This window comes from Oncorhynchus clarkii, chromosome 30 (genome assembly GCF_045791955.1).
Source record: "Oncorhynchus clarkii lewisi isolate Uvic-CL-2024 chromosome 30, UVic_Ocla_1.0, whole genome shotgun sequence".
Classification (NCBI taxonomy): domain Eukaryota; kingdom Metazoa; phylum Chordata; class Actinopteri; order Salmoniformes; family Salmonidae; genus Oncorhynchus; species Oncorhynchus clarkii.
The window spans coordinates 36,420,313-36,442,214 of NC_092176.1; the positions used below are offsets into that span (position 1 = coordinate 36,420,313).

The window sequence follows — 21,902 nt, forward strand, 5'->3', positions numbered from 1 at the left end:
TAGCTTCTAAGAAACTTTGCAGTATTTCGTTTTTTTGTGTGTTATTTCTTACATTATTAGCCCAGAAATGTTTTTGTGTTATTACATACAACCGGAAAGAACTTTTGGATATCAGAGCGGGAATACGACCTTCCTGAATTGGATCCTTTGTTCGTACCCCCCAGGGCAATTAAACTTATTCCAGAGGCTGATCCAAAACTCCGCCGGCGGTAAAGAGGTATTCAGAGTGGACTTCTAGTCGGACTCAGGAGGCGTGCACAACATCCACCACTTCTGAGTGTATTACTCGCTAATGTTCAGCCTCTGGATAATAAAGTAGACGAGCTCAGAGTGAGGATCTCCTTCCAGAGAGGCATCAGGGATTGTAACATACTGTTTCACGGAAACATGGCTCTCTCGGGATACACTGTCCCCGTCCATACAGCCAGCTGGGTTCATCGTGCAGACAAGAATAAAGAACTCTTTAAGAAGAAAGGCGGGGGTGTATGTTTCATGATTAACGACTCATGGTGTGACTGTGATAACACACAGAAACTCAAGTCCTTTTGTTCTCCCGACCTAGAATACCTCACGATAAAATGCTGACCGTATTTCCTCACAAGAGAATTCTCTTTGGTTAAAGTAACAGCGGTGTGTATTCCCCCTCAAGCCGATGCCACGACGGCCCTTAAAGAACTACACTGGACTTTTTGCAAACTGGAAACCGTATATCTTGAAGCCGCATTCATTGTAGCTGGTGATTTTAACAAAGCAAATCTGAGGAAAACGCTACCAACACATTAACTGTCGTACTGGAGCTGGAAAAACATTGGACCACTGCTACTCAACTTATCGAAATGTCTACAAGGCCCTCCCCCACCCTCCCTTTAGCAAATCTGATCACCACACCATTTTGCTCCACCCTTCCTATAGGCAGAACAGGAAGTACCTGTGCTAAGGTCTATTCAACGCTGGTCTGACCAATCGGAATCCATGCTTCAAAATTGTTTTGATCACGCAGACTGGGATATGTTCTGGGTAGTCTCTGAAAATAACATCAACGAATACACGGACATGGTGACTAAGTTCATCAGGAAATGTATAGGAGATGTTGTACCCACTGTGACTATTAAAACCCACCCAAACCAGAAACTGTGGATAGATGGCAGCATTCATGCAAAACTAAAAACACAAACCACCGCATTTAACCATAGCAAGGTGACTGGGAATATGGCCTATTAAAAACAGTGTAGTTATTCCCTCCATAGGCAATCAAACAGTGGAGGTCCTGTCAGGAAGTCCAGGATCCAATAGCAGAGGGAGGTGTTTAGTCCCAGGATCCTTAGCTTGGTGATGAGCTTTGAGGGTACTTTGGTGTTGAACACTGAGCTGTAGTCAATGAACAGCATCCTCACATATTGTCCAGGAGGGAAAGGGCAGTGTGGAGTGCAATAGAGATTGCATCATCTGTGGATCTGTTTGGGCGGTATGCAAATTGGAGTGGGTCTAGGGTTTCTGGGATAATGGTGTTGATGTGAGCCATTACCAGCCTTTCATGGCTACGGACGTGAGTGCTACGGGTCTGTAGTCATTTAGGCAGGTTGCCTTTGTGTTCTTGGACACAGGGACTATGGTGGTCTGCTTGAAGCATGTTGGTATTACAGACTCTATCAGGGACATGTTGAAAATGTCAGTGAAGACACCTGCCAGTTGGCCAGCACATGTCCGGAGCACACGTCTTGGTAGTCCGTCTGGCCCCGCAGACTTGTGTATGTTGACGTGTTTAAAGGTCTTACTCACGTCGGCTACGGAGAGCGTGATCACACAGTCATCCGGAACAGCTGATGCTCTCATGCATGCCTCATTGTTGCTTGCCTCGAAGCGAGCATAGAAGTGATTTAGCTCATCTGGTAAGCTCGTGTCACTGTGCAGCTCGCGGCTGTGCTTCCGTTTGTAGTCTGTAATAGTTTGCAAGCCCTGCCACATCCGACAAGCGTCGGAGCCAGTGTAGTATGATTCAATCTTAGCCCTGTATTGACGCTTTGCCTGTTTGATGGTTCGTCGCAGGGCATAGCGGGATTTCTTATAAGCTTCCGGGTTAGAGTCCCACACCTTGAAAGCGGCAGCTCTACCCTTTAGCTCAGTGCGAATGTTGCCTGTAATCCATGGCTTCTGGTTGGGGTATGTACGTACAGTCACTGTGGGGACGAAGTCCTCAATGCACTTATTGATAAAGCCAGTGACTGATGTGGTGTACTCCTCAATGTCATCAGAAAAAACCCAGAACATGTTCCAGTCTGTGATAGCAAAGCAGTCCTGTAGTTTAATATCTGCTTCATCTGACCATTTCTTTATAGACTGAGTCTGGTGCTTCCTCCTTTAATTTTTGCTTGTAAGCAGGAATCAGGAGGATAGAGTTGTGGTCGGATTTACAATATAGAGGGCGAGAGAGAGCTTTGTACGCGTCTCTGTGTGTGGAGTACAGGTGATCAATCATTTTCTCCCTCTGGTTGCACATTTAACATGTTGATAGAGATTTGCTAGAACTGATTTAAGTTTCCCTGCATTAAAGAATCCGGCCACTAGGAGCGGCGCCTCTGGGTGAGTGGTTTCCTGTTTGCTTATTTCCTTATACAGCTGACTAAGTGCGGTCTTAGTGCCAGCATCTGTTTGTGGTGGTAAATAAACAGCCACGATAAGTATAGCTGAGAACTCTCTAGGCAAGTAGTGTGGCCTGCAGTTTATCACAATATACTCTGCTTCAGGCGAGCAAAATATAAAGACTTCCTTAGATTTCATGCACCAGTTGTTGTTTACAAATATGCACAGACCTCCCCCCCCCTCGTCTTACCGGAGTAGAGTTCTATCCTGCCGGTGCAGCGTGTATCCCGCTAGCTGAATATCCATGTTGTCATTCAGCCACGATTCCATGAAACATAAGATATTACAGTTTTTGATGTCCCGTTGGTAGGATATTTGTGATCGTACCTCGTCTAGTTTATTGTCCAGCACGTTGGCCAGTAATATTGACGGTAACGGCAGCTTTCCTAGTTGCCTTCTGCGCGTCCGGACGAAACATACGGCTCTTCATACTTTGCGTCTTTTCCTTTTGCGAATAATTGGGATGTCTGCCCTCGTGTGAGTCCTGCTTGTTGTTGTTGTTGTTGAAGAAATCTACGTCTAATCCGAGGTGAGTGATCGCTGTCCTGATATCCAGAAGCTCTTTTCTTCCGTAAGATACGGTTGCAGAAACATTACGTACAAAATCATTTTCAAATATCGTGAAAAAAACACATAATGGCACCATCTCCTCCGGCGCCATTTTGATGGTGAAACATGGGACCAACACTTTACATACATAATATTTGTATGTATATAGTACAGTATATAACATGGCACATCATATAGAACTTATTTTCTTTTGGGCGGGGGGGGGGGGGGTGTTATGTGTGTATTTTTTTTTATTGCTATGTATTACAGCACTGTTGGAGCTAGAAACACAAGCATTTCGCTTCACCTGCAATAACATCTTCAAATCTGTGTACGCAACTGTCACGATCATCATAATAACTGGACCAAAGTGCAGCGTGATCTTGGTTCCACATCTTTATTACTATGTGGACCTCAAAGCAAAACAAAACAATAAACAAACAAAACGAAACGTGAAGCTACTAATTTGCTCACAGACTATACATAGTCAAGATCCCACAAAGTACAAAGGGGTAATGGCTGCCTAAATATGATCCCCAATCAGAGACAAGATAAACAGCTGCCTCTGATTGGGAACCATACCAGGCCAACGTAGATGTAAAAATCACCTAGATAAACCACCTTAGTCACTGTCACGCCCCAACCAACATAAAGAATAAACAGCTCTCTATGGTCAGGGCGTGACAGCAACCAATAAACTTTCATTTTATTTTATTTTATTTGATTAGCAGAGAGAGAGGAGAGCAGGGGAGAGAGAGGAGAGCAGGGGAGAGAGAGGAGAGGAGGAGAGGAGAGCAGAGCAGAGGAGAAGAGAGGAGGAGAGAAGAGAGCAGAGGAAAGGAGAGAAGAGATCAGGGGGGAGAGAGAGAGAGGAGTGTCAGGGGGGAGAGTGAGGAGGGCAGGGGAGAGAGAAGAGACCAGGAGAGAGGAAGAGGGGAGCAGGGGAGAGAGAGGAGTGTCAGGGGGGAGAGCGAGGAGGGTAGGGGAGAGAGGAGGGAGCAAGAGAGAGGAACAGGGGAGCAGGGGAGAGAGAGGAGAGCATGGGAGAGAGAGGAAAGCAAGGGAGAGCAAATGAGCAACATGAAACAGTCTCTGATGTTTTTCTGATGATTATTATAACATATTTTACACATGATAAGAATCTGGATAAAATCAATTATTCATGGTGGAGAACTTTTCATTTCTTAGAAGTAAAAAAAAATGTGTTTTGATTAATGACTAAGGCCAGTAGTTTTTGGGGGGGCAGGTCACATAGTGAGGAAAAACTCCTATGCCCATCCTTGCCTGATTCTGTTTTGAGTGTTTTCATTGGACAATCAGGGGATGCTAGTGGGAAGGAAACAGTAAACATGCGGGGTGGTAGGTAGTCTATCGGTTAAAAGTGTTGGGCAAAATAACTGAAAGGTTGCTGGTTTGAAACCCAGAGACAACGTGTTGAAAAATCTGCCAATGTGACCTTGAGCAAGCCACTTAACCTTGTCCTATCTCTGTGCACCACTAGCTGACAGCTTGAAGTAATGTCCTCCATCAGAGGTCTGTTTATCATGGCTGTTCCCTGAAGGTCAGAGAGCTAAGGAGAGAGGACAGGAGCTAAAACCAAACAGCTCATTGAAAGATAGAGGGCTATGATGGCGAAACCACTGACATCAACCGACTCACCTCAGATTAATCTCTTGTGATCTATGGAAATTGTCTCTGACTGCGATCGTTTCTGTAGATGTCTAGCTAATGTTGTACATATAGCTAGCTACCTTTTTGATTAGCTAGTTACTAAGTTACTACAGTTGGAGCAAATACGACAAATCTCTATGACTGTTTCATCCATCTTTATTTTATTCAATCACCATATCATGCTTTATTGCCTAACCAGAAATTACTCTTAACTACAGATCTAGGATTAGATTACCAGTCCCCAATCCTAACCTTTAATATGTACAGTACAGTCAAAAATGAGATTTTCCTGTAAAATAAAATAAGAACAAAAAAAACAAAACATATTTCCAGACTATGAGGTTGAAATAACACTGAAATTGTGAAAATGAGAATAATACCCTTTTAGCGTAAGAACATTAAGAAACACCTGGAATTTCAGCCTGTTCAGGTGGGATGGGCTTTTTGACCCACAACATGTTTTTATTTATTTAATTTTATTTTACATTTGTATTTCAACCTTATTTATATTTATTTGTCATTTATAGCAACGACCTGGGGAATAGCTACAGGGGAGAGGAGGGGATGACTGAGCCATTTGAAAACTGGGGATGATTTAGATGACCGTGATGGTATGAGGGCCAGATTGGGAATTTAGCCAGGATACCAGGGTTACCACCCTTACTCTAACGATAAGTGCCATAGGATCTTTAGTGACCACAGAAAGTCAGGACACCCGTTTAACGTCCCATCCGAATGACGGCATGACATCACAATCTGATTATTCTGACCAATGGCCAGTCATATTTTATTTGCATATGTATCCTCCTACTTTGAAGGGGTAAGTGGGGTAAGCTCTAGAGTCTACGATCCCTATCTGCCAATCAGGGCTGTGTATGTAAATATATGTACATTTGTATCAACATGCCCATACGATCAGACTGAGCATTTCAATGGCAAACGGAGGCTCAGGGAAACAAATGATAACAAATATATATTTTAAGAAAAACCTTGCCCTGCCTGTGTGCACTGAGAACCCTGTTGCATCACAGCATGATGCTTAGAGCCACTCAGACACTGTTAGAGACTACGTGTGTTTACAGTTTTCAGGGACGATGCTAATTTGTAAATCAACAGTGTTTTACCTGCTCTGTATTGACGGCTCTGATTACACATTTGAAGTGTTTGACATCTATATGCACAAAGTGCTCTGCCAGCAACCAAATGTAGACAATAGCTGCATTCACTCGTACAAGTGCATGTTTATGTTTGTGTGGGCAGGCGAGCATGTACTGTATGCATACTGTACCCGTGTGTGTGTGTGTGTGTGTGTGTGTGTGTGTGTGTGTGTGTGTGTGTGTGTATGTGTGTGTGTGGGTGTGTGTGTGTGTGTGTATGTGTGTGCGTGTGTGTGTGTGTGTGTGTGTACCTCTCTGTACTGTGTGTATGACAAACCTGTGACTGCTCTCTCTCTCAGCATCACTTCGCTTGCCAAACATATTTACACCTCAACCACCAGTGATATAAACACACAGCGAGTCCAACCCAATTGATCTCTTCCATGACACACTCTCCACTTTTTCATATAACGCTCATTTAATACCTCATTATAGAAACCAATGCGAAGCTGTCCAAATGAATCGCAGATAAAACACCCTTTCTTGCAAATACATCTCTCTGTTCCTTTCTCACTCTCTTTGTCTCACTTACTCCCTCTCTTCCTCACTCCCACCAGTCTGTTGGTGCTTCAAAGGGCCTCATCGCCACGACGCATCAGCCATTTGCAGAGAGAAAATTAAGTGGACCTTTCATGAGCGTTCATCTTGAGAGACAGATGGGCTTCGACAAGAGTTACATCTTTGTATTGACAAGATAACATGCTACGGGTGGAAAGGCAATGTCTGGGTGGGGCGGACACTACACGACTGAAACGACCCCCCCCCCCCACCCCACCCACACAAAAAGTGACTGCCCTTGACCAGCATAAAAACATCCCGTGGCGTACTGCATTAGCATTGAATAGCCCCCGCGATATGCAACTTTTCAGGGAAGTTAGGAACCAATATACACAGGCAGTTAGGAAAGCAAAGGCTAGCTTCAAACAGAAATTTGCATCTTGTAGCACAAACTCAAAAAAGTTCTGGGACACTGTAAAGTCCATGGAGAATAAGAAGACTGCCCACTGCCCACTGCACTGAGGCAAGGAAACATTGTCACCACCGATAAATCTATGATAATTGAGAATTTAAATAAGCATTTTTCTACGGCTGCCCATGCTTTCCACCTGGCTGGCTACCCCTACCCCGGTCAACAGCTCTGCACCCACCACAGCAACTTGCTCAAGCCTCCCCATTTCTCCTTCACCCAAATCCAGATAGCTGATGTTCTGAAAGAGTTGCAAAATCTGTACAAATCAGCTGGGCTAGACAATCTGGACCCTCTCTTTCTAAAATTATCCACCGCAATTGTTGCAACCCCTATTACTAGCCTGTTCAACCACTCTTTCGTATCGTCTGAGATCCCTAAAGATTGGAAATCTGCCCCGGTCATCCCCCTTCTCAAAGGGGGAGACACTCTAGACCCAAACTTTTACAGACCTACATCTATCCTACACTGCATCTCTAAGGTCTTCGAAAGCCAAGTTAATGAACAGATCACCGGCCATTTTGTACCTTGTCCACTATGCAATCTGGTTTCCGAGCTGGTCATGGGTGCACCTCAGCCACGCTCAAGGTCCTAAACGATATCATAACCACCATCGATAAAAGACAATACTGTGCAGCCGTCTTCATCGACCTGGCCAAGGTTTTCGACTCTGTCAATCACCGCATTCTTAGCGGCAGACTCAATAGCCTTGGCTTCTCAAATGACTGGCTCGCCTGGTTCACCAACTACTTCTCAGACAGAGTTTAGTGTGTCAAATCGGAGGGCCTGTTGTCCGGACCTCTGGCAGTCTTTATAGGGGTGCCACAGGGTTCAATTCTTGGGCCGACTCTTTTCTCTGTCTACATCAATGATGTCGGTTTTGCTGCTGGTGATTCTCTGATCCACCTCTACGTAGACGACACCATTCTGTATACCTCTGGACCTTCTTTGGACACTGTGTTAACAAACCTCCAGACAATCTTCAATGCCATACAACACTCCGTCCGTGGCCTCCAACTGCTCTTAAATGCAAGTAAAACTAAATGCATGCTCTTCAACCGATCGCTGCCTGCACCCGCCCACCCGTCCAGCATCACTACTCTGGTCGGTTCTGACTTAGAATATGTGGACAACTAAAAATACCTAGGTGTCTGGTTAGACTGTAAACTCTCCTTCCAGACTCACATTAAGCATCTCCAATCCAAAATTAAATCTAGAATCCGCTTTCTATTTTGTAACAAAGCATCCTTCACTCATGCTGCCAAACATACCCTCGTAGAACTGACTATCCTACCGATCCTTGACTTCGGCGATGTCATTTACAAAATAGCCTCCGACACTCTACTCAGCAAATTGGATGTCGTCTATCACAGTGCCATCCGTTTCGTCACCAAAGCCCTATATACTACCCACCACTGCAACCTGTATGCTCTCGTTGGCTGGCCCTCACTCCATATTCGTCACCAAACCCACTGGCTCTAAGTCATCTATAAGTCTTTGCTAGGTGAAGTCCCACCTTATCTCAGATCTCTGGTCACCATAGCAGCACCCACCCGTAGCACACGTTCCAGCAGTTATATTTCACTGGTCATCCCCAACGCCAACTCCTCATATGGCCACCTTTCCTTCCAGTTCTCTGCTGCCAATGACTGGAACGAATTGCAAAAATCACTGAAGCTGGAGTCTTATATCTCCCTCGCTAACTTTAAGCATCAGCTGTCAGAGCAGCTTACCGATCATTGCACCTGTGCATAGCCCATCTGTAAATAGCCCACCTAACTACCTCATTCCCATATTCTTATTTATTTTTTGCTCCTCTGCACCCCAGTATCTCTACTTGCACATTCATATTCTGCACATCTATCACTCCAGTGTTTAATTGCTAAATTGTAATTATTTCACCACTATGGCCTATTTATTGCCTTACCTCCCTAATCTTACTACATTTGCACACACTGTATATAGACTTTTCTGTTGTGTTATCGACTGTAGGTTTGTTTATCCCATGTGTAACTCTGTGTTGTTTGTGTCACACTGCATTGCTTTATCTTGGCCAGGTCACATTTGTAAATGCGAACTTGTTCTAAACTTCCCTACCTGGTTAAATAACGGAGAAATTAAAAAATGAATTAAAATAAAGAGCACCTTGCCATAAGGTCTAAGCAGGAATGTAAATTCATCATGGCTACATTTCCACTACTCCCTGATCTAATTGCTGTGAAGTTAGCTGAGGGCCCTGGCTGTTGTAAAGCTGTAATAGCCCGTTCGCTGCCTTTTCGATTATGTGCAACTGTTCTTGACTGCTGATGCTCGTCAGTGGCCAACAACTTGACTTTGAACCAATCAGAGAGCACGATCCCCCATGTCGGAAGAGCCCCAAAAAATAAAATAGGATATAAGAGGGCATTTTCTCCGAACATCCATACGTGAACCATTACATGTCATTTGCATTGTAGGCTATGGGATGGTAGCTAGCTAAGTGCACAGACGCAATGCTCACAACACTAAATACTTCCTCCAAGATAGCTACCCACTTTAGCTAGTATAGACATTATAATTCAATCACAATGGATTAGCTAGTTTTCATGAAACAGCTCCTGTGTTGGCTGCTGCGTTTGTGCAGTGTCTTAGCTGTCTACCTAGCTATGTTGTGCTAGCTAGCTAAACATTTGGCTATGGGCTGGCACTGGCAGTATAGGATTATGGAGAGTGAAATAAATTGTAGTTATCTAGCTGTGGCCATCTCGCTAGTAACAACAAGGGCTTTGTATAAAATAGATACAGGGCAGATAGCTTGGAATCTAGACCACAAGCAATACGCATGGATATGCATTGCAAAACAATGCTATTGCCATCTTCTGGTTTGGAGTATTTTAACAAGGTTGAGTGTCTGACGACTTCCAAGTCTTTGCTGTGTGAACACAAAAGAGTTTGACTGCCGACACCGTTCAGAGGTGCTAAGTACTCTCGGCGGGCAAACGTATTGGTGTCTGAGCTTTAAGCCAACATGTATCCTACATTTTTGTCAGTTGGTCACGTTGGAAATATTGTCTTGGGGAGACAGTAAATTATTAAAATGACTTTATTTTATAGTCATTCCTGTGTGGCCCCAAATATAGTTGATCGGCAATGCTGTTAGCATACAGAGTCCCTGTATACAGGTGTCCTGCAGGAGTCTCATACAGTACTGCAGAAACCTAGGTCTCCCTGAGGAGAACACATCAGTAACCCTGTCCATCCCTGTCTCTCTCCTGTTGCAGTGTGTTGTTTGATGACGATCTTTCCCCTCGGCCCCACGCTTCCAAGGGGAAGAAGAAGAGGAGGAAATCGGAGAGAAAAAGGAAGAGGGAAAGGTAAGTTCATTAAACCAGCACTATGGTGGCCTAGTGAAACCAGCACTCTGGTGGACCGGTGAAACCAGCACTATGGTGGCCTAGTGAAACCAGCACTATGGTGGCCTAGTGAAACCAGCACGATGGTGGCCTAGTGAAACCAGCACTCTGGTGGCCTAGTGAAACCAGCACTATGGTGGCCTAGTGAAACCAGCACTCGGGTGGCCTAGTGAAACCAGTACTATGATGGCTTAGTGAAACCAGCACTATGGTGGCCTATTGAAACCAGCACTATGATGGCCTAGTGAAACCAGCACTGTGGTGGCCTATTGAAACCATCACTATGATGTGGTGGCCTAGTGAACCCGGCACTATGATGGCCTAGTGAAACCAGCACAATGGTGCTCTAGTGAAACCAGCACTATGATGGCCTATTGAAACCATCACTATAATGGCCTAGTGAAACCAGAACTATGATGGCCTAGTGGTGGCCTAGTGAAACCAGCACTCTGGTGGCCTAGTGAAACCAGCACTATGGTGGCCTAGTGAAACCAGCACTGTGGTGGCCTAGTGAAACCAGCACTATGGTGGCCTAGTGAAACCAGAACTATGGTGGCCTATTGAAACCATCACTATGATGGCCTAGTGGTGTCCTAGTAAAACCAGCACTCTGGTGGCTTAGTGAAACCAGCACTATGGTGGCCTAGTGAAACCGGCACTATGGTGGCCAGGTGAAGCCAGCACTATGATGGCCTAGTGAAACCAGCACTATGGTGGCCTAGTGAAACCAGCACTATGGTGGCCTAGTGAAACCAGCACTATGGTGGCCTAGTGAAACCAGCACTATGGTGGCCTAGTGAAACCAGCACTATGGTGGCCTAGTGAAACCAGCACTATGGTGGCCTAGTGAAACCAACACTATGGTGGCCTAGTGAAACCAGCACTATGGTGGCCTATTGATACCAGCACTATGGTGGCCTAGTGAAACCAGCAATATGGTGGCCTAGTGATACCAGCACTATGGTGGCCTAGTGAAACCAGCACTATGGTGGCCTAGTGAAACCAGCACTATGGTGGCCTAGTGAAACCAGCACTATGGTTACCCGGTGTGATGGGTCTATTTCTAGACATGTTCTAACTGTTCTCTGAGCAAACTGACATTTTAGAGACGCACACAGAGAGAGAGGCATATTATCAGCTTTGATAGAAGAGTGCTTTTAGATAATGGTGTGTGTGTATGTGTGTGTGTGTGGTCATAATGTTATTTTTTTGGTTTCTGTCATAGGTCTCCGTACTACAGTCTGTCTCCGGTGAGGAAGAAGAAAAAGAAGAAGAGCTCTAAGAAAAGCAAGAGCTCTAAGAAAAGCAAACGCCACAGGTAGCTGCTTCCTGTTTCATGTCATAATGTGAAACTCCACAGGTACCTACTTCCTGTATCATATCATTCTGTCAAATGCAACAGGTAGCTACTTCCTGTATCCCGTCTTCAAAGGAGACACACTAGACCCAAACTGTTACAGACCTATATCCATCCTGCCCTGCCTTTCTAAAGTCTTCGAAAGCCAACTAAACAAACAGATTACCGACCATTTCAAATCCCACCGTACCTTCTCCACTGTGCAATCCGGTTTCCGAGCCGATACTTGACGACTCTTTTCTGTATATATCAATTATGTCTCTCTTGCTGCTGGTGATTCTCTGATCCACCTCTATGCAGATGACACCATTCTGTAAACATCTGGCCCTTCTTTGGGCACTGTGTTAATAAACCTCCAAACGAGCTTCAGCGCCATACAACACTTCTTCCATGGGCACCAACTGCTTTTAAATACAAGTAAAACTAAATGCATGCTCCTCAACCGACCGTTGCTCGCACCTGCCTGCCCGACTAACATCACTACTCTGGACAGTTCTGACTTAGAATATGTGGACAACTACAAACACCTATGTATTTGGTTAGACTGTAAACTCTCCTTCCAGACTCACATTAAGCATCTCCAATCCAAAATTAAATCTAGAATTGGCTTCCTATTTTGCAACAAAGCCTCCTTCACTCATGCTGCCAAACATACCCTCGTAGAACTGACCATCCTACCGATCCTTGACTTCGGCGATGTCATTTACAAAATAGCCTCCAACACTCTACTCAGCAAATTGGATGTAGTCTATCACAGTGCCATCCATTTTGTCACCAAAGCCCCATATGCTACCCACCACTGCAACCTGTATGCTCTTGTTGGCTGGCCCTCGCTCCATATTCGTCGCCAAACCCACTGGCTCCAGGTCATCTATAAGCCTCTGCTAGGTAAAGCCTCACCTTATCTCAGCTCACTGGTCACCATAGCAACACCCACCCATAGCACACGCTCCAGCAAGTATATTTCACTGGTCATCCCCAAAGCCAACTCCTCATATGGCCGCCTTTCCATCCAGTTGTCTGCTGCCAATGACTGGAACGAATTGCAAAATTCACTGAAGCTGGAGACTTATATCTCCCTCACTAACTTTAAGCATCAGCTGTCAGAGCAGCTTACCGATCATTACACCTGTACATAGCCCATCTGTAAATAGCCCATCCAACTACCTCATCCCCATAATATTATTTTTTTCTCTTTGCACCCCAGTATCTCTACCTTCACCTCATCATTTGTACATCTATCACTCCAGTGTTAATGCTAAAATGTAATTATTTCACCACTATGGCCTATTTATTGCCTTACCTCACTAATCTTACTACATTTGCACACACTGTATATAGATTTTTCTATTGTGTTATCAACTTTACATATGTTTATCCCATGTATAACTCTGTGTTGTTGTTTGTGTCGCACTGCTTTGCTTTATCTTGGCCAGGTCGCATTTGTAAATGATAACTTGTTCTCAACTGGCCTACCTGGTTAAATAAAGGTGAAATAAAAAATAAATAAAAATTAAAAATTATGTCAAACGTCACTGGTAGCTACTTCCTACATCGTAATGTTGTTGTTGATCAGTATTGAAATGAGTTACTTTGACGATAAATGTATTTCACCAGAAGACACCCTATGGGTCTGCCACGCAAGATTACTCTGGCAATAACAAAAACATATATTATTGACTTTATATTTATACTCCAACTGATCTACTACATCACTAATGTATGATGTCGGAGGGCAGTGGCTGAGTTAGTTTTAATAGCAGGCCTCTCCCTCAAATAAATGGAAAAGAACTAGTGGAAGTGTCAGCAACAACAATAACCGATAATTTTTTATTTTCCAGGTACACCTCTAAAAAGACAAAACACAGCTCTTCTAGTTTGAAACATAAGAGGAAGGATGATCGAAAGCACAAGAAAAGGTTGGTCAATGTGATTTCTCATCAATTCAGGAACATATATCTTTCCATCACAGTACATTTTCCACAGCCCAATCTCTCTTCTAGCCATCCATTTCCCTCTCCTGCTATTATAAACCAGTGGCTCCCAAGCGGGGGATACAAGGACCCATGGGGGTTCTTGGCCTATTCACAGGGCATACGTCAGAAGACTGCATTTTACCATAGGCCTACTGGTAAAATGCACATGACGGGGTACTTCAGGGGTACTCATTAGGGGCAAAATTCCGTTGGTGGTACATTACCTGAAAAAGGTTGGGAACCACTGTAGTAAAGCCATCCTTCTGCTACGACCAGAAGTGTGAGGAAAGATAAACATGATCCTTTAAAGCAGAGGAGCACAATTGGCGGAAGGTTCTATCTGGACCTCGACACATTTGTCATGAATAATTGTTACATTAAATACTGATGAAGCAACTCTTTTTTTTTAAATGTACACATACTGTGCTGGCTCAGCGCAGCTGGGAAGGTCCCAGACAGCGCCCCATACTACTGTGTGTTGTCCAATCATGTGCGTTATTTAAATCACTTCATGAAACTCAGCCAATCAAAGCGAATGTTTACAATGCATGTTAGTAGACTGATGTTGTTAGAGAGAGAGAGAGACAGCAAGAGAAGCAAAAACGGAAGCGAAGGGAGAAATTATAGAATGCTATGCACAAAAATGAGGAAAGTCGATAAAGAAAATGTAGCTTTCAAAGAGGAGTGGACAGACAAATATGCCTTTATCCTTCCCGCAGCGAGTGTCAAACCACTCTGCCTGATATGTTCAGAGACCGTGGCTCTAATAAAAAAAAGTGCCAAAGTGCCAACGTGATGTGCCACTACGAGACGAAGCACAGATCCTTTGAGCAAACATATCCACAGCAGTCTGATGTGAGGACAGGCAAAATAAACTCAAAGCCCAGTGTGATCGGTCCACCAGAGTCCTCTCCCATGCATTCACTGCTCAACAACGTGCAAATGAATGTTCCCAAAAAAACAGCTTTGATTTTGGGTCAACAGCAGAAGCCATTTACTGACGAGGGAGTGGTGATGGAGTGTAACGAATGCTGTTGAAACTTTACTTGACGATAAACAAAGAGACGAGCTGTGTGAAAAGATCAAGCAAATCCCAATGTCACGTACAACAGCAGCAAGAAAGAGTGAAATACTAACAGAGGATGTATTTACACAGCGTGATGGAGCTATTCGGAGAGCACCACGCAGAGCATTATGCTGTTGATGAATCTACTGATGTGAGTGATAATGCTCAGCTTACCACACAGAGAAGAAGGAATTCTATGAAGACCTGTTAGGTGCAACACCACTCGAGACACATACAAGAGGAAAGGACATAGACATGGTCATAAAGGAGATGATGAGAAAGAGGGGGATATATCTAAAAGAAGTGGTCCCTATCACCTCAGACGGGGCCCCTGCCATGACAGGAAGAGAGAGAGAGGAGCTGTGGCACGGCTGAAAGAGGACAACCCTGATCTCACAGCTTACATCATTCATCAGTCTGTCCTGTGCGCCAATCTGTCAGAAGAGTATGCTGAAGTGTGAATATAATGATGAAACTCATCAACTTCCTCAGGGAATCCTCATCTCATCAACATCACCTGCTGAGAGAATTCCTGATAGAAGTTGAGGCAAATGCAAATGACCTACTGCTGCACAACAACGTAAGACGGCTCAGTGAAGGCAGGGTGTTGGAACGCATTTGGTCCATAAATGGAAATAACAGCTTTCCTTGTACAGCTCAAGAGCCAGAAGGCAACACAGTTTTCAATTGTTGTCACACCTTAATGAGCTCCAAATTAAACTACAGGGAAAGAACAACTCCGTTTGTGTTTTGATGACATCTGTCCACTCCTTCCAGAGGAAACTGGAAGTGTTCAAGGAAGATCTTCAAGGAGACTGAGCACACTTCACAAAAGTGCAGGATCAGATTCAGGGTGAGAGAGATGTTTCTCCTCATGTTGACTTCATAGATACTCTGATTGGAAACTTCAGAAATGGCTTTGACAGCTTCATCCTTGGACAGCAGCCCCTTCTTCTAATTGAGAATCCATTCCTCATAACAGATGTCAGGGGATTTTCAAAGGAGGTGACACAGACCTTCATGTGGGCACTTGCTGGATCTCTACAGATGGAACTGATTGATCTGCAAGCAAATGTTACACTAAGAGAGCACTTTCAACTAACTGCACTTTCTGGCTGCAGGCTGTGTCTGAGAATGTTTCCCCTGGTCTAACCAAAACCAAAAGCACTACCCACCTTGACCATGTTTGTCTCCACATACAGTTGTTAGTCTTCTTTCTCCACTATGAACATCATTAACAATAAGTACCTTTCCAGACTCACCAATGAGTCTAGGATGGTGGATTCCAAGATGGCGTAGCAGTCAGACGTATTTGACCTTCGTCTTGTCGTGTATGTATATTTTTATATATTTCTCTTCGCATATCTTTTTATATTTTTCTAAACCCTTACTTCAAAATACTCTCCTGCAACCCGCCTCACCCAATGTGGTGTGGACCTGCTTTTCCTCTAAAGTATTTTTCTCTGCCTCTATTACTGGAATCTCTTCAACATAAACTAGCCAGCTTTAGGTCATCAGCTAACCTCTAGCTCGGAAAGCTCTCGCCAGTTTGTACAACGTGATTCAACCAGAGCATACCGGACCTATTTTTCTCTCCATATCCCCGGATTCCTATCGCAAGCTCTGAACCTTTTCACCCTCCGTCCTCCACAGCTAACGTCCCCTGAATGCTAGCTGTCTAGAGCACAACGGACTGTTGAGTTACGAGGCCCAACGAATACATTCAGAAGCCACTAGCTAGCAGTCAGCTATCCTTTGCTAGCGGTCATCAGCTACCTTTATCCCGGACAACTCTCGCCAGTCTGTACAGCGCGACTCAAACCAGAGCTAGTCTGAATTATTCTTCTCCATATCTCCGGATTCCTACCGCAATCTCTGAACCTATTTTTTTGTTGTTGTTTTTTTTACATTTTTATTATATATATTTTTTCCCACCTGGAATTATAGCAGCTAACGACCCCTAAACGCACAGCCGCTAATCTGCGGCCTGCTAGCTATCTAAAGCACATTGGACTGCTGGCTTAAGAGGCCCTTCGGTCATATTTCTTCGGCCACTAAACATATTTTGCCAATTGGCCTGGTTTACCACATGGAGCCCTGCTGATCCGCCCGCTGATGTAACTGCACGAGGGGGCAACAACAGACGTCCCTCCGTCACGTCATCCCTCTAAGGCCTTTCTGTTAGCCTGCTATGATCACCCGGCTACGCATGCTTTTCCCTAACGTCACCATGCCGTGTCGATTGCTGTTCTGGTTTGTAACTATTGTTTTATTTCACTGTAGAGCCTCTAGCACTGCTCAACATGCCTCGGCTAACCATTTAGTTCCACCACCCACACACGCAGTGACATCACCTGGTTCAAATGCTATTTCTAGAGACAATATCTCTTTCATTATCACTATATGCACAGGTTTACCCCCACTGTATTCACATCCTACTATACCTTTGGCTGTACATTATGCCTTGAATATATTCTACCGTGCCCAGAAATCTGTTCCTTTTACTCTCTGTTCTGAACGTACTAGGCGTCCAGTTCTGTTAGCCTTTAGCCGTACCCTTATCCTACTCCTCCTCTGTTCCTCTGGTGATGTAGAGGTTAATCCAGGCCCTGCAGTGTCTACCTCCACTCCCATCCCCCAGGCTCTCTCATTTGTTGACTTCTGCAACCATAAAAGCCTTGGTTTCATGCATGTTAACATTAGAAGCTTCCTCCCTAAGTTTGTTTTATTCACTGCCCTAGCACACTCCACCAATCCGGATGTCCTACTGGATACTGAATACTGAATACTGGCTTAGGAAGACCACCAAAAACCTTGAAATTTCCATTCCTAACTATAACATTTTCCGACAAGATAGAACTGCCAAAGGGGGCGGTATTGCAATTTACTGCAAAGATAACCTGCAGAGTGAAATACTTAATATCCAGCTCTGTACCCAAACAATTTGAGCTTCTACTTCTAAAAATGTACCTTTCCAGAAACAAGTCTCTCACCGTTGCCGCTTGCTACAGACCACCCTCTGGCCCCAGCTGTGTCCTCGACACCATATGTGATTTGATTGCCCCCCATCTATCTTCTGAGCTCGTGCTGCTAGGTGATCTAAACTGGGACATGCTTAACGCCCCGGCCATCCTACAATCTAAGCTTGATGCCCTCAATCTCACACAATTTATCAATGAACCTACCAGATATAACCCCAAATCCGTAAACACAGGCACCCTCATAGATATCATCCTAACTAACTCGCCCTCCAAATACACCTCTGCTGTTTTCAACCATGATCTCAGCGATCACTGCCTCATTGCCTGCATCCGTAATGAGTCTGCGAGCAAATGACCACCCCTCAGCACTGTCAAACGCTCCCTAAAACACTTCTGCGAGCAGGCCTTTCTAATCGACCTGGCCGGGGTATCCTGGAATGACATTGACCTCATCCCGACAGTAGAGGATGCCTGGTTATTCTTTAAACGTGCCTTCCTCACCATCTTAAATAGGCATTCCACATTCAAAAAATGTAGAACCAGGAATAGATATAGCCCTTGGTTCACTCCAGAACTGTCTGCCCTTGACCAGCACAAAAACATCCTGTGGCGTTCTGCATTAGCATCGAATAGCCCCCGTGATATGCAACTTTTCAGGGAAGTTAGGAACCAATATACACAGGCAGTTAGGAAAGCTAAGGCTAGCTTTTTTAAACAGACATTTGCATCCTGCAGTACAAACTCAAAAGAGTGCTGGGACACTGTAAAGTCCATGGAGAATAAGAGCACCTACTCCCAGCTACCCACTGCTCTGAGGCTAGGAAACAATGTTACAACGGACAAATACACTATAATTGAGAATTTCAATAAGCATTTCTCTACGGCTGGCCATGCTTTCCACCTGGCTACCCCTACCCCGGTCAACAACCCGGTACCCTCCACAGCAACCCGCCCAAGACCATTTCTCCTTCACCCACATCCAGATAGCTGATAGTCTGAAAGTGCTGCAAAATCTGGACCCCTACAAATCAGCTGGGCTAGACAATCTGGAACCTCTCTTTCTAAAAGTATCTGCCGAAATTGTTGCAACCCCTATTACTAGCCTGTTCAACCTCTCTTTCGTATCGTCTGATATTCCCAAAGATTGGAAAGCTGCCGCGGTCATCCCCCTCTTCAAAGGGGGAGACACTCTAGACCCAAACAGCTACAGGCCTATATCTATCCTACCCTGCATCTCTAAGGTCTTCAAAAGCCAAGTTAACAAACAGATTAATGATCATTTTGAATCACATCGTACCTTCTCCGCTATGCAATCTGGTTTCCGAGCTGGTCATGGATGCACCTCAGTCACGCTCAAGGTCCTTAACGATATCATAACCGCCATCGATAAGATACATTACTGTGCAGCTGTATTCATCGACCTGGCCAAGGCTTTCGACTCTGTCAATCACCACATTCTTATTGGCAGACTCAACAGCCTTGGTTTCTCAAATGATAGCCTCACCTGGTTCACCAATTACTTCTCTGATAGAGCTCAGTGTGTCAAATCGGAAGGCCTGTTGTCCGGACCTCTGGCAGTCTCTATGGGGGTGCCACAGGGTTCAATTCTTGGGCCGACTCTCTTCTCTGTATACAACAAAGATGTCGCTCTTGCTGCTGGTGATTCTCTGATCCACCTCTACGCAGACGACACCACTCTGTATAATTCTGGCCCTTCTTTGGACACTGTGTTAACTAACCTCCAGACGAGCTTCAATGCCATACAACTCCCCTTCCGTGGCCTCCAACTGCTCTTAAACGCAAATAAAACAATATGCATGCTATTCAACCGATCATTGCCCGCACCTGCCTGCCCATCCAGCATCACTACTCTGGACGGCTCTGACTTAGAATACGTGGATAACTACAAATACCTAGGTGTCTGGCTAGACTGTAAACTCTCCTTCCAGACTCACATTAGCATCTCCAATCAACAATTAAATCTAGAATCGGCTTCCTATTTCGCAACAAAGCTTCCTTCACTCATGCTGCCAAACATACCCTCGTAAAACTGACCATTCTACCTATCCTTGACTTCGGCGATGTCATCTATAAAATAGCCTCCAACACTCTACTCAGCAAACTGGATATAGTCTATCACAGTGCCATCCGTTTTGCCACCTAAACCCCATACACTACTCACCACTGCGACATATACGCTCTCGTTGGCTGTCCCCCGCTTCATACTCGTCGCCAAACCCACTGGCTACAGGTTATCTACAAGTCTCTGCTAGGTAAAGCCCCGCCCTATCTCAGCTCGCTGGTCACCATAGCAGCACCCACTCGTAGCACGCTCTCCAGCAGGTGTATCTCACTGGTCACCCCCAAAGCCAATTCCTACCTTGGTCGCCTTTCCTTCCAGTTCTCTGCTGCCACTGACTGGAACGAACTACAAAGATCACTGAAGCTGGAGATTCCCATCTCCCTCAATAGCTTTAAGAACCAGCTGTCAGAGAAGCTCACAGATCACTGCACCTGTTCATAGCCCATCTGTATACAGCCCATCTATTTACCTCATCCCCAAACTGTATTTATTTATTTTGCTCCTTTTGCACCACAGTATCTCTACTTGCACATCCATCTTTTGCACATCTACCATTCCAGTGTTTAATTGGAATTTGCCACCATGGCCTATTTATTGCCATAACTCCCTTATTTGACCTAATTTGCACTCACTGTATATAGACTTTGTTTTCTTTTTTTCTACTGTATTATTGACTGTATGTTTTGTTCATTCCATGTGTAACTCTGTTGTTGTTTGTGTCGAACTGCTATGCTTTATCTTGGCCAGGTCGCGGTTGCAAATGAGAACTTGTTCTCAACTAGCTTACCTGGGTAAATAAAGGTGTTCTCAACTAGCCTACCTGGTTAAATAAAGGTGTTCTCAACTAGCCTACCTGGGTAAATAAAGGTGAAATACAAAAAATAAAAAACTGAGCACCTACATACAGTTGAAGTCGGAAGTTTACATACACTTAGGTTGGAGTCATTAAAACACGTTTTTAAACCACTCCACAAATTTCTTGTTAACAAACTATAGTTTTGGCAAGTCGTTTAGGACATCTACTTTGTGCATGACACAAGTCGTTTTGTTTACAGACAGACTATTTCACTTATAATTCACCTTTTCACAATTCCAGTGGGTCAGAAGTTTAAATACACTAAGTTGACTGTGCCTATAAACAGCTTAGAATATTCCAGAAAACGATGTCATGTCGAAGCTTCTGATATGCTAATTGACATAATTTGAGTCAATTGGAGGAGTACCTGTGGATGTATTTCAAGGCTTACCTTCAAACTCAGTGCCTCTTTGCTTGACATCATGGGAAAATCAAAATAAATCAGCCAAAGCCTAAGAAACTAAATTCAGACCTCCACAAGTCTGGTTCATCCTTGGGAGCAATTTTCAAATGCCTTAAGGTACCACGTTCATCTGTACAAACAATAGTATGCAAGTATAAACACCATGGGACCACGCAGCGTTCTGTCTCCTAGAGATGAACGTACTTGGTTTCGAAAAGTGAAAATCAATCCCAGAACAACAGCAAAGGATCTTGTGAAGATGCTGGAGGAAACAGGTACAAAAGTATCTATATCCACACCTGCAATGAAAATGTGCAATAAATATTGTTGAAATGTAGTACTTTGTTTATTAGCTACGTATACATTTACAAGAACTATATATGCCCCCAAATCATAGTGCACATTAGACATTTTAATGGTTTGAACTTTTGGGAGGAGAAAATGTTAGTCACTGGACATTTCTGAATTCAAATTGTGCACCCCTGCTTGAGAGAGTCTTTCTTTAGATCAATCAATCACATTTATTTATAAAGCTCTTTTTACATCAGCCGATGTCACAAAGTGCTGTTCAGAAACCCAGCCTAAAACCCCAAACAGCAAGCAATGCAGGTGTAGAAGCACAGTGGCTAGGAAAAACTCCCTAGAAAGGCCAGAACCTAGGAAGAAACCTAGAGGAACCAGGCTCTGAGGGGTAGGGTCAAATAATAATCGGTGGTTGTAGAGGGTGCAACAGATCAGCACCTCAGGAGTAAATGTCAGTTGGCTTTTCATAGCCGATCATTCAGAGTTAGAGACAGCAGGTGC

General features: G+C 44.3%; 1 protein-coding gene across 1 annotated transcript in view; it reads left to right on the forward strand.

Annotated features, from left to right (window-relative positions):
- LOC139389804 (serine/arginine repetitive matrix protein 4-like) overlaps positions 1 to 21,902 on the forward strand; it is a 114,130-nt gene that overhangs the window by 73,631 nt on the left and 18,597 nt on the right. The window contains exons 3-5 of the mRNA XM_071136765.1: positions 10,245 to 10,337; positions 11,602 to 11,694; positions 13,575 to 13,652. Coding sequence (XP_070992866.1) covers positions 10,245 to 10,337; positions 11,602 to 11,694; positions 13,575 to 13,652 — 264 coding nt within the window. The remainder of the gene's footprint in view (positions 1 to 10,244; positions 10,338 to 11,601; positions 11,695 to 13,574; positions 13,653 to 21,902) is intronic.